The sequence below is a fragment of the Oncorhynchus nerka genome, linkage group LG3 (assembly GCF_034236695.1).
Source record: "Oncorhynchus nerka isolate Pitt River linkage group LG3, Oner_Uvic_2.0, whole genome shotgun sequence".
Taxonomy (NCBI): domain Eukaryota; kingdom Metazoa; phylum Chordata; class Actinopteri; order Salmoniformes; family Salmonidae; genus Oncorhynchus; species Oncorhynchus nerka.
Genome location: NC_088398.1, coordinates 11,330,498 through 11,348,012, shown reverse-complemented (window position 1 = coordinate 11,348,012; position 17,515 = coordinate 11,330,498). Strand labels below are relative to the sequence as shown.

The following is a 17,515-nucleotide window of genomic DNA, read 5'->3' as shown; positions in this document are numbered from 1 at the left end:
AGAGTAGAGAGAATTATTTATTTCAGCTGTTATTTCTTTCATCACATTCCCAGTTTACATAAACTCAATTAGTATTTGGTAGCATTGCCTTTAAATTGTTTAACTTGGGTCAAAGCTTCCCACAATAAGTTTGGTGAATTTTGGCCCATTCCTTCTGACAGAGTTGGTGTAAAAGAGTCAGGTTTGTAGGCCTCCTTGCTCGCACACGCTTTTTCAGTTCTGTCCACACATTTTCTATAGGATTGAGGTCAGGGCGTTGTGGTGTCCACTCCAATACCTTGACTTTGTTGTCCGTAAGCCATCCCGCCAGCGGGACACCTGTCGACAACTTCTGGTTAAATTGGAGGCCGCACAATTCAAATAAATAATCATAAAAATTATGAATATTAAACATCTAGGTACATACAACTGTCTTATATTGGTTAAAAGCTTAAATTATTCTTAATCTAACTGCATTGTCTGATTTACAATAGGCTTTACAGCGAAAGCATGCCTTGCGATTGTTTGAGGACGGCGCCCCACATCAACATATTTTTCAACCAGCACAGGCTTCATAAAATCACAATAAGCGATTAAATATTCACTTACTTTTAAAAAATCTCCCTCTGATTTGCAATCCAAAGGGTCCCAGCTACAACATGAATGGTTGTTTAGTTAGATAAAATCCTTCTTTATATCCCAAAAGGTCAGTTTAGTTGGCGCCATCGATTTGAGTAATCCACTCGTTCAACAGGAGAGAAAGGAATCCAAAAAGCTACCACTAAACTTTGTTAAAATAAGTCAAAATATGTTTCTATCCAATCCCCAGGTACCCTAAAATGTAATTAAACTATAATATTTAATACGGAAAGAAGTATGTTCAATAGGTAAATAAAATTAGCAGGTGCATGTCCTCCTCGTCGCGCGTGCACAGACTGATTTCCAACTCTGACTTCCAGTACCAAAACTCAAAATTCTTCCTCATTTGGGAAGAAACAAGCCTGAAACCCTGAAACCTGTGAGCTGGAATTGCATATGCCGCATAGCTTTCCATTGTAAGAGCATGGGCTCTCAAAATATAAAAATTTCTGGTTGGTTTTTCTCCTACAATATCAATTGTGTTATAGTCTAATACATTATCTTTAACATTTCTACAAACTTCAAAGTGTTTTCTATCCAATGGTACCAATTATATGCATATCCTGGCTTCTCGGCCTGAGTAACAGGCAGTTTACTTTGGGCATGTCAGTCAGACAGGATGTGGAGAAAAATAGACCCTAGCCTGAAGAAGTTTGAAATTAAATTTAACATCCATTTATGGCCAGCTATGTAAACTTTAACATTGATTTATCCTGAAATAGATGTCATTTTTGTCTTCTTATAATGCATCTTAAGGGGAAAGTAATCTAAAAGTAACGGACTGTAATCAGATTACATTACTGAGTTTGGGTAATCCAAAAGTTGTGTTACTGATTACAATTTGACAGGTAACTAGTAACTGTAATGGATTACATTTAGAAAGTAACCTACCCAACGCTGACGGTAACTATACCTCTCATCTCATGGAACAGTAATTACATTACAGGGAGTAACTCCAGGTCCACAGATGAAGGGTTTGTGTAAAATAAAATATTATTTTAATAATGACAGTTGCCGAGTAGAGAATGTATCTTACAGTCCTAGGAGAGTCTGGGGAACTATTGGTCGCCCTATCCCCTGAGTTAGCTGTCTTGCTGAGTGGTTTTTATTACAGGTTTCCCCCACCCTGGCGACCATTGACTGTAAGGCTGGTGCCACAGCTGGAATCAGCAGGGCACTAGGATTGGGACAAGACCTGGAAAGGCAACACCCGTAGGTAATAGACCTGGAGCAGGGGTAAACTAGGCTAGCGCACTAATCACAAGGGAGAGGTGTGAGTCGAGCATGACAGCCTCCACAATAACCGTCATCACCGTTGCAAATCCCCATGACAGTACCATGGGAAATGATCTCTAACCTTGTGCATATTTAGCAGGACAGTGTCTTATAAACATATGGTAAACATGTTTTATTAAGGTACCAATATGTTAACCAACCTACCACACATCATCAATACCACTGCAAAATTGCAAGACTACTACACGCTTTAGTATATCTTGACTTGTTTAATAGCTAAATAACAGCATGGTAGACTACGTGGTTCTTGTGTAAACCTGATAAGTTTACCTCATAATACCGGTATAACAGCGCCATCTTGTGGAACGTACATAGCCATGCGTGACACAGTCGGGACTCTTTTGCACAGTTGATTTTATTAATGAAAGTGAGCATAATAATAATCATAATAATCATAGTAATAATACAAACATTTTGTTTGTTGTTTGTGTGCTATCAAAGGACTCTTCCTTATCTCAACTACATCATGTCCTTGTGGTAATACTATAGACTATAAGACATCTGGATGAGAATCAGACATTCACAGCATGAAGAGAATAGGGAGGCAGAAAATAAACCATATCAAACCGTACACATGTCATTTATATACATACAAACTTGTGCAATATTGCATTAGATCAGACATATTCTAACACAGTAATGTATGTAATGATGACAGAGATGATTTGCATTTCTGACATGGAAGTAAGTGCAGGGCTGTTAGAACAGTTAGTATATCATATATACAGATGGGGAAGAGAATTTATACAATCTATTCCTTACGCCTCTGTCTATATCTTGCTTGAAAGCACGCCCGTGCACACCCGTGCCCCCCCACACACATATTCACTCACTCAGAAGTTCCATTGGAAGCCATTCTAGGCTGTCAGTGCGATGTACCATTAAAATCCTTCCCCAGTGCTCTTCCTGTCCTCTCATTTGATGGCCTGCCAAATGATGATAGCCAGGACGGTGACCACCAGAGACACCACCATGGCCAGCATACACATCCTCTTACGGGACTTCCTCTACAGGGGGAGGGAGCACAAACAGGCCGTGATTTCTGACTGGAAATAATCATTTGTTCTTAACTGACTCGCCTGGTTAAATGAATGACGTTGATCATCAACAGAGTGTTCGGACTTATCTACAAATCAAACACAGCCCATGTTGTGATGGTGTTGATACCTGGTAGTAGGGCTGACACAATCGTTGTATAATTGTGTAAACGACAAGTATGGACAATAACCAAAACTATTGTCAGAATGGTCTTAATATGTTTTAGGAGGGGGGATTAAACTTTATTTTCATTTAGAAATAGTTTACCCAATAGCAGTTTTTCATTATTACATGAAGAGGGTAAAGTTGTTTTACAAGCAGAACGGCACGTTTGGGAGGAAAAGCTTCCTTTCCAAAAGTTCCAAATGGTCAAAACCATTAGTTTTTGAGACAAGGGTGTCATGACCCCCCCCTCTCTCTACTCTATAGAGTTGACTCTTGAAAAAGTCCTTTGTTAACTTTGAGATTCTGGGCACATCTAAAAGGAGGGAAACGGAACCATATTTCGGTAATCCAACCAGTTGAAAATATGTGTTGGGACTTAATGAATATGATGTCAGTTCAGTTTGCGTCTGAGGCATGATTACTGATGACAGGATGACAAACTGTATCTTGGAAAGTCGACACATTCTAGTTATCAGATTCACATGGAATTGTTGTGCAATTTAAATGTTTAAATATGAAACTATTTGTGAAAAGATTAAATGTAATTTTAGCTTCTTAAATGAGAGAACGGTTTATCATCGAGAAACTATGCTCAACTCAGTGGCCCCGCCCATGTGAACACTGGTAGTAAACTACGAAACACGGCCCTCTCTCCCAATCCTATATAAGCCCCTTTACGAAAATGTAACTTCCTGTTCCAAGGACGTGCGGACTGGCAGTCCCCATGTTGAAAGGACAAAGACCACTTACAGAACTAAGCCACCATCAGCAAGAACCTAACGCAATTGGCATCGAATTTCAATGTGAAGGTGACAACCTACATGCCGGAAGGATGAATTTCGACTATACCAGCCAGAATATAGCATGAGCTTAAAGTATGACCACTTGGTGTGAACTTTGAACTCTTATTCACTAAAGAAGTGCTACCCCCTCCGCCCGCTAAACGTGGGCTAGGAGAGGACGGACAGAGTATCCATTCTACCACGCTCCAGTTCACCACTAGACAGTCTTCAGAGGACCAGAGAACCATGCTGGACAACCCGGCCTACGATCTACGCAGCTCAGAGTAAAAATTTATTGCATTTTCCTTTTTCAAATGGGCAGTAATTTGGAATGCATAAGATACTGTATTTACGATAGCATAGCTTCTCCCTTTGTTACTCAGTCTTCCAGCTCTTTCACTCAAACCCAAACCCCCTCTCTGTGTGTAACCAGCTGTCAAATCAAATGTATTTATATAGCCCTTCGTACATCAGCTGATATCTCAAAGTGCTGTACCCAGCCTGTCATATCTGTTCCGTCCACTAGGGATGTTTTCCTTTATGACATCATTTGTAATCAATGTATGATACATTCTGTGTATATGTAATTCTGTGTGATTATTTAGGTATTTAGTAAATAAATGATTAAAGCAAATTTTGTATTGCTGATTCAACTGGTTAGCCAGGGTTTGTGAAGATAACCAAGAATTTATAACTTTCAGATGAGACTGAAATAAGGTGACGATTAAATATTGACTGTTACTGATGTAAAAGATTACTAGGTCTTTAAGAGTTTATTCAGAAGGTAACAGCTCTATAAACATTATATTGTGGTGCCCCGACATTCTAGTTAATTATCTACCTGATTAGCTTAATCAGGTAATGTTAATTACAGAAAAATTATTTTATAGAATAGCATGTCAAATCACTTAATCCGGCATAGCCAAAGACACGACAGGGGTATCACCAAAGCTGTGTTGTATTCATTAGGTATAAAAAAAACATTAGGTATATTCTCCATTAGTCAGCACCTATACACTAAAAAAATGTATCTGGGTGTGCGCCAGCTCATGCTTTTTATTAGACTAGTATTCATTAGGTATGCTATAGCTCATTTTCAAAGATGCATTATAAGCTCAAACATTTTTCAACAAAAATGACAATTATGACAATAATGGTGGTCATTCCATGATTGTCACAGCCCTACCTGGTAGTAGGCGGCCCTTTGGAGCTGTCCGGTCCCTCTGTCTACATGGACCTCTGCACTCTCCACGTTAGCCTCAATGCTGTCTGTGAAACAGAGAGGAGAGGTGACACAGTGAAGGGCAGGGTCACAGGAGCCAGGACTGATACAGTATCAGATCACCATCACAGACAGCAACCTTCTGAACCAGCATGATATCAAACCGGAAAGGGAGAAAATCCATTTCACGTCTACTAACCGATCATCTCTCCCTGGTCGTGGATCATCACAGCCAGGTCCTTAAAGATCTGGTTTACATCCATGATGTCAGACTGGACGGAGAGGAGAAGGAGAATATCACCACCAGGGTTAGTTAGGCTGATGTCCAAATCGAACCCTACCCCCTACCCAGTCCTGTCAGATTTACAGGAGTGGCTATACTCGGGAATGGGGGCTAAGGGCAGGCTATAGGAGGACAGGCTCTGTGTAATGGCTGGAATGGAATAAATGGAACGGTATCAAACATGTGGTTTGCATATGTTTGACGTGTTTGATACTGTTCCATTTATTCCATTCCAGCCATTACACAGAGCCCGTCCTCCTATAGGTCCTCCCACCAGCCTCCACTGACTAGAGTTTGGGCAAAGGGTTGATTTGGAGTTCAAATGACTAAAATGTAAATGTAGTGTGGCTTTGTGATTCCTGTATGGAATGTGAGTGGAGCTGGTAGCTGGGTGAGTACCTCTAGCTGCCTGATGTTGGTCTCCCTCTCCTTGATGACTTCCAGGTCCTCCTCTGTGACCTCTGGCTCCTCCAGCTGCTGGGTCTGACTCTGACTCCAGTCATCATCATCTCTACACACACACACACACCAAACACACACACGAACGGGCACAGACACACACAAACACACACCTTTGTTACAACTTAACATTTTTATTCGAACAGAATATTTGATAGGATTCTACCTAAACTGTGTACCTACTTTTCAAATGTAACAAGTTGTTCATCGACGTTCCCCTCATCTTCCTGCTGAAATAAAAACAAACATTTACATTTAAGTCATTTAGCAGACGCTCTTATCCAGAGCGACTTACAAATTGGTGCATTCACCTTATGACAAACCCATCATTGAAACACTCTCATTCACATTGCATGGCACTAATAAGTCTGTAATATGACAATGCATTTCTAATAACACTATTGGTGAGTGACTATGACAGATGGCTAATTCTAGGCCAATGAGAAAGCAGGGTGTTTACTGTGAGGCGGGACCCGGCCCGGGCCCTGGCCACTGATTCCCTCTCCTTCTCAGCCGCCCGTCGCTGGACTGCCTGGAAGTTGTTGAGCGCTGCAGAGAAGTCATTCATCAGTCGGTCCTTCTGGATCTTCTGCTGTCTCTGGAAGGATCAATCACACAATACAGTAAAGTAGATTAGAGTAGAGTAGAGTAGTGTAGAGTAGAGTACAGAAAAGTAGAGCAGAGTACAGTAGAGTACAGTAAAATAGAATAGAGTAGAGCAGAGCAGAATAGAATAGATTCAGTAGGATATACTGTATAGTGAGATGTCCTCGCCAGAGTTAGATATGATTTACACATTTGGGTTGTTAGATAAGATGATATACTGTATCAGGAAATAGAACACAAGAATATCGACATACAGTTTGTTAAAATGTTAGTATTAGTAGGAATTTGATGTAGCCTGGTCCCAGATATGCTTACACAAACAGATCTGGGACCAGTTCATAGATGTGGAATTCTTCCAAAGAACTATAAAAAAATATACAGTATCTATGCATATAACTTCCACTCACCTGTTCAGAGGGAGGGAGAGGCAGGGAGCCCAGATCTTTCAGGTGTCTGTTGGTCTCTTTGGCCAGCTGGTTGGTGTAGTGCTGTACCTGTTGGCTGTGAGTAGCAAACACACAAACACACATACATACAGTTGAAGTCGGAAGTTTACATACACCTTAGCCAAATACATTTGAACTCATTTTTTTTTCCCATTTTTTTTTTAATACAATTCCTGACATTTAATCTGAGTAAAAAGTCCCGGTTTTAGGTCAGTTAGGATCACCACTTTATTTTAAAAATGTGAAATGTCAGAATAATAGTAGAGAGAATGATTTATTTCAGCTTTAATTTAATTTCATTACATTCCCAGTGGGTCAGAAGTTTACATACACTCAATTAGTATTTGGTAGCATTGCCTTAAAATTGTTTAACTTGGGTCAAACATTTCAGGTAGCCTCCACAAGCTTCCCACAATAAGTTTGGTGAATTTTGGCCCATTCCTCCTGACAGAGCTGGTGTAACAGAGTCAGGTTTGTAGGCCTCCTTGCTCGGCACACGCCTTTTCAGTTCTGCCCACACATTTTCTATAGGATTGAGGTCAGGGCTTTGTGATGGCCACTCCAATACCTTGACTTTGTTGTCCTTAAGCCATTTTGCCACAACTTTGGAAGTATGCTTGGGGTCTGTAACGATCTGGGTGTCGTGGGTGTGAAGTCAGGTGCAGGAAACAGAGAGTTCAAGGTAGTGCTCTTTAATGCTCACACGGCGAACATAGGCCACCCCACGAAACACTGGGCGCTAAAAAACAAATGCCCCAAACATGGGGACTAAAACAGTCCAGCAAAAACCCACGAACAGGAACAAACACGTTCGACTCCAACTACACAAATGTTACACAAACAATCATGCACAAAGAAACAGGCGGGACGGCTGACTAATAAAGCCCAACTAATCACCACAATGCATAACAGGTGTAACCAATAAAAACAGACAAGGGGGGGAGGAAAGAATCAGTGTCAGCTAGTAGGCCGGCGACGACGACCGCCGAGCGCCACCCGAACGGGAAGGGGAAGCCACCTTCGGTAGGAGTCGTGACAGGGTCATTGTCCATTTGGAAGACCCATTTGCGACCAAGCTTTAACTTCCTGACTGATGTCTTGAGATGGTGCTTCAATATATCCACATTATTTTCCTCTTCCCTCATGATGCCATCTATTTTGTGAAGTGTACCAGTCCCTCCTGCAGCAAACCACCCCCACAAAATGATGCTGCCACCCCCATGCCTCACGGTTGGGACGGTGTTCTTCGGCTTGCAAGCCACTCCCTTTTTCCTCTAAACATAACGATGGCCATTATTGCCAAACAGTTCTATTTTTGTTTCATCAGACCAGAGGACATTTCTCCAAAAAGTGGGATCTTTGTCTCCACGTGCAGTTGCAAATCGTAGTTTGGCTTTTTTATGGCGGTTTTGGAGCAGTGGCTTCTTCCTTGCTGAGCGGCCTTTCAGGTTATGTTGAAATAGGACTCGTTTTACTGTGGATATAGACACTTCTCTACCTGTTTCCTCCAGCGTCTTCACAAGGTCCTTTGCTGTTGTTCTGGGATTGATTTGCACGTTTCGCACCAGAGTACATTCATCTCTAGGAGACAGAACACGTCTCCTTCCTGAGTGGTATGACAGCTGTGTGGTCCCATGGTGTTTATACTTGCGTGCTATTGTCTGTACAGATAAACGTGGTACCTTCAGGCGTTTGGAAATTGCTCCCAAGGATGAACCAGACTTGTGGAGGTCTACAAATTTTTTTCTGAGGTCTTGGCTGATTTTTAAAATTTTTCCCATGATGTCAAGCAAAGAGGCAGAGTTTGAAGGTAGTCCTTGAAATACATCGACAGGTACACCTCCAATTGACTCAAATGGTGTCAATTGGCTTATCAGAAGCTTCCAAAGCCATGACATCGTTTTATGGAATTTTCCAAGCTGTTTGAAGGCACAGTCAACTTAGTGTATGTAAACTTCTGACCCACTGGAATTGTGATACAGTGAATTATAAGCGAAATAATCTGTCTGTAAACAATTGTTGGAAAAATTAATTGTGTCATGCACAAAGTAGATGTCCTAACCGACTTGCCAAAACTATAGTTTGTTAACATGAAATTTGTGGAGTGGTTGAAAAAGAGTTTTAATAACTCCAACCTAAGTGTATGTAAACTTCCGACTTCAACTGTATATATTTCATTAGTGATGCTCTTGCTGTCCCCATCAGTGGTGGAAAAGACTAACTGTAGGAGTAGTCAGCAGTAGTGTCAGTAGTACTCACAGTCTGTCCTGCAGCTCTGGGGTCTCTTGCTGTCCCCATCAGTGGTGGAAAAGACTAACTGTAGGAGTAGTCAGCAGTAGTGTCAGTAGTACTCACAGTCTGTCCTGCAGCTCTGGGGTCTCTTGCTGTCCCCATCAGTGGTGGAAAAGACTAACTGTAGGAGTAGTCAGCAGTAGTGTCAGTAGTACTCACAGTCTGTCCTGCAGCTCTGGGGTCTCTTGCTGTCCCCATCAGTGGTGGAAAAGACTAACTGTAGGAGTAGTCAGCAGTAGTGTCAGTAGTACTCACAGTCTGTCCTGCAGCTCTGGGGTCTCTTGCTGTCCCCATCAGTGGTGGAAAAGACTAACTGTAGGAGTAGTCAGCAGTAGTGTCAGTAGTACTCACAGTCTGTCCTGCAGCTCTGGGGTCTCTTGCTGTCCCCATCAGTGGTGGAAAAGACTAACTGTAGGTCAGCAGTAGTGTCAGTAGTACTCACAGTCTATCCTGCAGCTGTAGGAGTAGTCAGCAGTAGTGTCAGTAGTACTCACAGTCTATCCTGCAGCTCTGGGGTCTCTTGCTGTCCCCATCAGTGGTGGAAAAGACTAACTGTAGGAGTAGTCAGCAGTAGTGTCAGTAGTACTCACAGTTTGTCCTGCAGCTCTGGGGTCTCTTGCTGTCCCCATCAGTGGTGGAAAAGACTAACTGTAGGAGTAGTCAGCAGTAGTGTCAGTAGTACTCACAGTCTGTCCTGCAGCTCTGGGGTCTCTTGCTGTCCCCATCAGTGGTGGAAAAGACTAACTGTAGGAGTAGTCAGCAGTAGTGTCAGTAGTACTCACAGTCTGTCCTGCAGCTCTGGGGTCTCTTGCTGCCCCATCAGTGGTGGAAAAGACTAACTGTAGGAGTAGTCAGCAGTAGTGTCAGTAGTACTCACAGTCTGTCCTGCAGCTCTGGGGTCTCTTGCCTCGTCCCCATCTGGTACAGCATGGTTTTGATCTGCCCAGCTGTATAGCAAAACAAACACTGTGAAGTGAGCTGAACTAAGAGAAGGGGGAACTGAGAACGCAGGATAGAACAACTCTTCTCTCTCTTTATCCCTCTTTCTCTCTCTCGCTCTAAATAGAGCACTATATACTGTAGGCATACTCAGGCTATTATTGTCTCTGAAGGTCCTCTTCTTGACTTCAGACATCTCTGCCTCATACTAGTTCATTTCAGAGAGGAGATCAGAAGTAGGTGGAAGACACAAATAGACCCAAAACATCAAGCCTCCTAGACTTATTTGTGATAGTAAATTGTCCAAAGTGTGAGTGTCTGGTGTTAGGGTAGGTTATAGAATAGAATGTGCCTACTTTAATATACCATATATGGAAATGTGCATTGCAACAAGGTGTCGCTTGCAGCAGTAAAACACTGGGTTCTGTCACTGTCTTGTTCATTTCACCACTCACTGTTCTGTGTGATTTTCTGGATGTTGACACTGCATGTCTGGGTGAGGTTGCTGAAGTCTCGCGGCTGCGAGTGGTAGCTGTCTGTTCTCCCGTATGACATCCTTGTTCCTGGCGTCTGTCACACTCCGTAGTGGGAACTGAATTGTTGGACACACCTGTCATACAGTCACATATAGCAGCCTTCAAATATTCAAACAAGCACCATTATCAGAGTACATATAATATCATAATTTGAAGCTACATAAGAGTAAGGCTTGAAAGGAAAAATAGTTGTGGTTTATCCTCCATCCGACCACATGGGTGGGCTATAATATATCGACAACTTACAGTGCACATTGCCGCATAGGCTAGGCCACATTTCGTTATGAACGCAGGTTGTTTACAATCGGAGCGAAGGTTCCGGCAGGCACCCGAGCCAACTGTAGGCTGGCTATCCATGTGCACATAACAAAAATACCAGTCTATTTGGCGCTCTACTTCATTATAATGGCCCAGATAACAATAGTTTACTGTTGCAAAAAAATATCCCAGAAATTGTATTCAGCGGATCAACCATGACCAAGATATGAGGTCACGTTGCTATCATGTTAACTGATTATTAATTAGACAATTCTGTGAGCTGCTCATTTCATGATTGTAGGCTATAGTATAGCCCAATTGAACATGAATGACTATTTAAGAATAGCCTCGGTCTAACACTATTATTCAACCATAACATCTGAAATCTCGGCAAAAAATATAAAGTGACAGCGACAAGCCGGAATAACATTCAACATGTTTTATAGAGAGCCTTCAGTCAGTCTGACATGCTCATATAGGCTATTGGGTACAATGGGTTGTATAGCCTATAGGCCACTAGCATAATTAAAAGGCGGAAGACAAGCAATTCAAATTCATTAAGAAAACAGCTACACTTTGCATTGGGTTAGAAACAATTATAACCAGTTCCATATTATGTGTTGAACGCGGTAGATACAACGTAGCCTATCCAGTTGAATCACTGACAGTTAGGGGCACTGGCAGTCGCAACGTAGCCTACTTTCTGGGTGGTTTTTACCAGTGTAGACAATCAATATAAATATGTTTTCTACTTACATCTGTAAAATGGTTGATACAATATTATGATAAAACCCTTACTTTCAATGGGATTGCAGTATAACGCGTCGTTTCCAGTTTATGTCTCTGTGTTATGAGATTTCTTTAAGACCGAGCCCATAATGCGACGTCACAGTATTTCAGCGTGCGCATGTCGTGTCAAAGTCGCTACTCTACTCATATTCTGAGGCAGCAGACAAAAACTCATCAACTGAAACAACATACTAGATCTGTACTACATAAGTAAAATAGCCACTTCGGGTCAAGTATATCCCGATAGAAAAGTAACTAATTTTATGAATTCGGATTTGTTTATGTTAGGTTATAGGCTACTTTCTCTGTTGATGACAGATTCGTATCTCTGATATGAGCGTTGGGATATGATTGGAGTGCAACTCAATCTGCAGGTTCATTATTATCAAGCCACTATGAGCAACATCCGTCAGTCAGTCCTAAAATCTAGGTCAACATAACTAACGATAGAATAACTAAGTCTTTTGGTTTAATAGAGACCAGCAGTAGTAGGCTGCCCTGTGCCTGTCCCATGACTTTCACACTGCTTCTTATAATGGATCCCAAAGGCTGCTGCACTGAGCTGCACTCACATGACCAGCCGGTGTCAGGCCCATTAGTAGGACATGAACAGATTGAGTGGGTAAAATGTTGCAACATGGTCTCAGAGCATTTCGTATTATTCTGTACGTAAATCCGTGACATTCCATTTAGTCAAAATGCAAGCTGAGATCTACCACTGACTTTTTAAATCATGACTTAAAAAACGTAAGCCTATGCAACATTAACCAATTAAAAACAGTACTGTAGCAATGAGGTTTGTGCAGTAGGCTATAGGCCCAATACATTATCACTGCGTATTGGTTATGCTGGAATTACCCTGCCAATGTTGTTCTTCTCAGACTATTTAGGGAAAAAAAACTGGTAGATGATCACACTGGTAATAGATAATTTGTTGTATTACTCGTGAAGCACTGCTAAGTGAGCATCATTTTTATTTAACCTTATTTAACTAGGCAAGTCAGTTAAGAACACATTCTTATTTACAATAACGGCCTAGGAACAGTGGGTTAACTGCCTTGTTCAGGGGCAGAAATATATTATTTATTTTTTCGACTGATGGCCTACATCTGATGGTCAGTTTGAGGGGAGGGAGGGACTAGTGGTGAGACTGCCTCTCACCCGACTCATTGTCCCTCCACCTTCCTTCCCTCTGCTGAGAAAAATGGACAGTCTTCCAGCTGATGGCGAAACTCAAGTCACACTGCATTATTTCTGCCTCATGCACCAATTCATGTTGTTACTCCTATGTCCAGAGAAAGTGAAATATTCCTTGATATTAAAGGAGACAAGTTGATCGGAACACTTCGCTATACTCATTCATTGCAGCTGCAGTACTGTTTGTAGCGTTTGGAAGTAGGGAGAACGCACATTTAATGGCTTATAGCGGTTTTGAACAAAGTGTTGACAGTGCTGAATATCAACTTAAACATGAATTTACACATAAAAACAGCAGCTCTTTGCTGTATCCGTTTTCTCTCTCTAGGCATGGTCTTAAAAGTTTTTAAATCTCAGTATCAACTTTGCTGTGCGTTTGATGCTTATTTTTTCCAGTCTATGGCTCGAGGAACTGTGCAGACACAGTCATCTGAGCCATCTCTTTGGCAAGCTGTAGGCCTATAGATGCACTTGAGTTGTTCTCTGGGCCTACCGGGTAGGCGGAGTTCTACCTTCAGACACATGAAATGGTTAAACATGGGAACACTTTGCCTTCCCGGTGCTAGGGCAACAGCTCAAAACAAAAAATAGGAACGCAAGGCTTTATCGTTGGGTTTTTTACAGAAATGTTTGGTGATCGACTAGGAATGCCTTGGAGATCGACTGTTTGGTGACCACTGATTTAGTATATGTTACGTTTCATATGGTATGTATTCATTTGTTGATGTCCATCATCCAGTTCGTATGTTACCAATTGAAAAACGTACAATATGTTACAAATTTGCAAAACATATATGTTACAAATTCCAATTTGTTGTGGCTAACGTTAGCTAGGTGGCTAACGCTAATGTTAACTAGCTCTAGGGGTTAAGGTTTGGAGAAGGGTTAGCTAAAAGGATTAAGGTTAGGGGAAGGGTTAAGTAAAAGGGTTAGGGTTGGGGGAAGGGTTAGCTAACATGCTAAGTTGCTAATTAGCTCAAATGTAAAAATTGTCCATAATGATATTCGAACTCGCAACCTTTGGGGTGTTAGACGTTCACATGATCCACCCACCCATTCCAACCGACTGACCAACCTACTTTTGTTTTTGCCATAAGAAACCTTCTATGTAAGCATACCAAACTAAACATAACATACTAATTTTAGTGTTCTGGATATACGTATACTATGTTACATTGAGTCTATGAGAACAGTCTGCAATGATAGACTCTCTCTGGTGCTGGGTGTGTGGAATGATTGAGGTAGCCAGATGCAAACTGAATGGCTGTTTTACTATTGTTTCAGGATTCTGATTCCAGCCTATAATTGAGGATTCTAGGAAGGAATACTTTCCCCTCAATTAATTACTGGGCATCTGGTGAATTTAAACTAGTAAAGATGGATTTTCAAGTGCATGGAGCAAAAACATATCATAGTTTTTGTGCTTCTCTATCTACTCTTGTTATTACAAGAGCAGGTTTGTAGTTAATCTTTTCAAATAGAGTAACAGATTATTTTAGGGCCTTGAAGTGTGCTTCGGAATTAGGTTATTCCACATTTTAATACATGTCGGTCTCAGAGCATCAATGTCACAAGTATTTATCGTCAAAAGCAAGAAATATGAATACTGGTGATGTGAGCTTGTAGATACTGATATTCTTTGCTGCAGTCAGCATGTGGTCTTGGAGCTATTATCACTGAACAAGCTGATCTGATACTGTATTTCTACTACAGTAATATGAGGTGATCTGTAGACTAGCCATAAAGAATACCATCATACCCTGCTATACAGGACATCGCATTTGACATTGATGAAACAGTTACACTTATAATAACTCTGAAGAATAAGCATTCATAACCTATTTATTAAAATATTTCATTATATTAAAAAACGTAAAAGCATTTATATGAATTTATTAAGCATTTATAATGTATTATTCATGTAAGATATTATAAAGTGAATACACGCACTTCCACATTGTCTTCTGTTGACGAGTATTTACATAAAGCAGAATCAACAATTGTCTGTACCACAGCTTTCAAATTATAACGTGGAGGAGAAAGGTTTAAAACACCCACTACACAGTCTTCCACTCCACAATAAGAAGCAAGTGACCCTAGATAGATAATCAATAGGTAGAATAGGGTGTCGAATAGGGATTATATTTCAATCTTATTCTATTTTCCAGTGTGGACAATAAATATGAAAAAGCCTGTTCATTGGGCAATTGGAACCAAACCAGTGCCCAATAACCCCCCAAAAATGAGTGGGGGTGAGCAATAAAAATACAAATTCAAACATGAGGGGGGCATCCTTTCAGTCACTGGAGCTGGGTTCACACGAATCATACACTGTGGTCTGTTCGCTTAGCTTAGCCCATTGCAAGTGTACGAGACACTGAAGACCAGCTACTCTTGGCAGGCAGGACGAGATGCCTTTACCCTTTGAACCTTCACACTGGGCTGTTCCAAACAATCCACATCGAGAGGTTGAGAGAGTCTGACTGTTGCTGTCTGTCGACCAGGGGGTCTGCTAGCTCTACTGTGCCTTGGATGGGGCAGCAGCAGTAGGACCAGGAGGCTCCAGGGCAGGCCAGTGGCAGTCTGTGAGGGCATCATACAGCTCCTCACTCTCCTCCATGTACTGCCTGTTGGCTGCCACCACATCCAGTGCCACCATGGGGTCTGCAGGAGGCACACACACAAGGCACACAGACAAAGGGGCACAGCACGAGAGCCATGAAGATCAGACAGACTGGGCAGTTTGTAGGCTATACTCCTGGCCTGGGTTCAATACATTATGTCAAATAGTGTCAAATACTTAAGCCGCTTTTTTGTATAATGAGAAATGAAAGAAAACAGAGCACTCACACTCCAATCCATCATCTTCAGTCTCCCCATAACCCTAAAACAAAGAGACAGATCTTTCCTCACAACATAGTACCGCTTATGTATATGTAAAGAGCGATAGAGTAGAGGGGGTGGGAGAACACACCTGGTTGCTATAGTCATAGTGGTTGTAGTTGTAACCTCCGTAGCTGCCCGTGTTCTGGTCATAGCCCCAGTTGGAGTAGTAGTCAGGGTACTGTTGGTAGTACTGGCTGTTGTTGTATGAGTATGGCTGATTGTACCCGTTGTCTGAGTAACCACCTCTGTTTATACAGGAAAGAAAACCTTTATGAATAAACATAATATTTATTCAAAATCAATATGCTATTTATAATGAGTAATGAATGAAAAGCGTGGATTATTTGGGATATTTCCTACATCCGTGATGGGAGATAACTTGAACATACCAAACGAATGGAGTAAAAGTGCCTTCTTTCATCTACACACAACTACCTTCTCTACTGTATGAAAGGAGGCTCTGTTAGTCCCTGGACAAAGTCAGTTCAGTGGCATGCAGTACATACCTGTTCTCTCCTTGTCTTCCGTACGTGGCGCGGTTTAGTTTGAACCTCTTCGGCTGGAGAGAAGAGAGTGTTTTGTTCAGAATGGATTATTCCAGACGTTATTTATCTCTAATAAAGTTAATGGGTATATCAAGAGTTCACCATATGCCCTATACATATCCAATCTTCTCAGAGTGCCTGAGATAAGTGAAGGAGGTATGGGTCGATTCGAGATTGGAAATCAATGTGGAATCATTAAGTGCTGTGTGTGTGTGGCCCTGTACCGGTGTGGCTCCAGGGAGAGGCTTTCCGTTGACTTTCCTGAGACACCTCTCAGCAGTGGCATCGTCCGCCAGCTCAACAAAGCAATAGCCTGCCGCACCCCTACACAAAGTGGAGAAGGACCAAAACACATACATGTACGTGTCGTGTTTGTGCAATTTCTTCTGTTGTTGAATAGTGATAGTAATATACAGTGGCTACTAGACATTCCCAAAGACAAAAAAAAGTATTTCAGTCATAACCCTTCTATTGCAGTAGCCTAATGTTCTCCCGTCTTACCAGTTCATTTTGTTCCGGATGATTCTCACCCCCACCACAAGCTCTCCCATGGTGGCGAATGCACGAGAGATGAACTTCTCATCCATGTAAGGCTCTAGCTACAGGGGATGAGAGAAAAACACTAAGTTGAACAGAAAACATCTACTCTAGCTAGCTACTGTAAGTTACCTACACCCTGTAACTTAATGTAGTTAGCTAGCTACATTCAACTGAACATATTCTCAAACTTTCAGGGTCACTGACTTGGTGGTCTTTATCACCTGGAAATGACAGGCTTCATGAGACTAGAGGGCTCTTTAGAGCTTGTCAAGTGAGCAAGAACTAGTTAACGTTGGCCAAATAATGAAAATGCCTGAGGGTGCATCTATTAGCTAACGAGCTAGTTGCTCGCATGGTGGTAGCACTGAGGGTTGGTAAACACTAGCTATCCTAAAGTGGGAGTCACACAAGAGCTAGGATATGCTAATGCTAGTTTTCTATGCATGCAACGTTATTATAATAACATATCAGGACTTACATTACCCATCCATAAGCAACTCATTTTGTTTACAATTTCAGATCACCAACGTAAGTGGAGCTTCATAACACACTGTGGTAAATCTACAGACTGCCATCTAGAGGATTTGTGGCTGGTGGTTGGGGGTGTGCCGTTCACTG

The 17,515-nt window shown here is 41.7% G+C and overlaps 2 protein-coding genes across 3 annotated transcripts; both read right to left on the bottom strand.

The window, feature by feature from the left end:
• Window positions 1-2,265: 2,265 nt before the first annotated feature.
• On the bottom strand, window positions 2,266-11,845 carry LOC115102578 (syntaxin-12-like). Of its 2 annotated transcripts, none has more exons than XM_065008470.1 (10): window positions 11,739-11,845; window positions 10,602-10,756; window positions 10,085-10,154; window positions 6,877-6,970; window positions 6,324-6,461; window positions 6,047-6,093; window positions 5,804-5,915; window positions 5,321-5,393; window positions 5,086-5,168; window positions 2,266-2,921 (listed from the first exon to the last, which is right to left on the bottom strand). In XM_065008470.1, the coding sequence occupies exons 2-10, from the start codon at window positions 10,699-10,701 to the stop codon at window positions 2,829-2,831; spliced, it is 810 nt and encodes a 269-aa protein (XP_064864542.1). In that variant the 5' UTR covers window positions 10,702-10,756; window positions 11,739-11,845; the 3' UTR covers window positions 2,266-2,828. The 2 variants fall into 2 exon arrangements, with proteins under 2 accessions (XP_064864542.1, XP_064864543.1); XM_065008471.1 differs by having other exon boundaries at window positions 10,602-10,738; window positions 11,739-11,834.
• A 2,907-nt stretch (window positions 11,846-14,752) lies between these two features.
• On the bottom strand, window positions 14,753-17,509 carry LOC115102647 (tRNA selenocysteine 1-associated protein 1-like). The gene is made up of 7 exons (XM_029622804.2): window positions 17,376-17,509; window positions 16,859-16,956; window positions 16,582-16,681; window positions 16,319-16,371; window positions 15,901-16,057; window positions 15,777-15,810; window positions 14,753-15,590 (listed from the first exon to the last, which is right to left on the bottom strand). The coding sequence occupies exons 1-7, from the start codon at window positions 17,397-17,399 to the stop codon at window positions 15,445-15,447; spliced, it is 612 nt and encodes a 203-aa protein (XP_029478664.1). The 5' UTR covers window positions 17,400-17,509; the 3' UTR covers window positions 14,753-15,444.
• Between the last annotated feature and the right edge of the window lie 6 nt (window positions 17,510-17,515).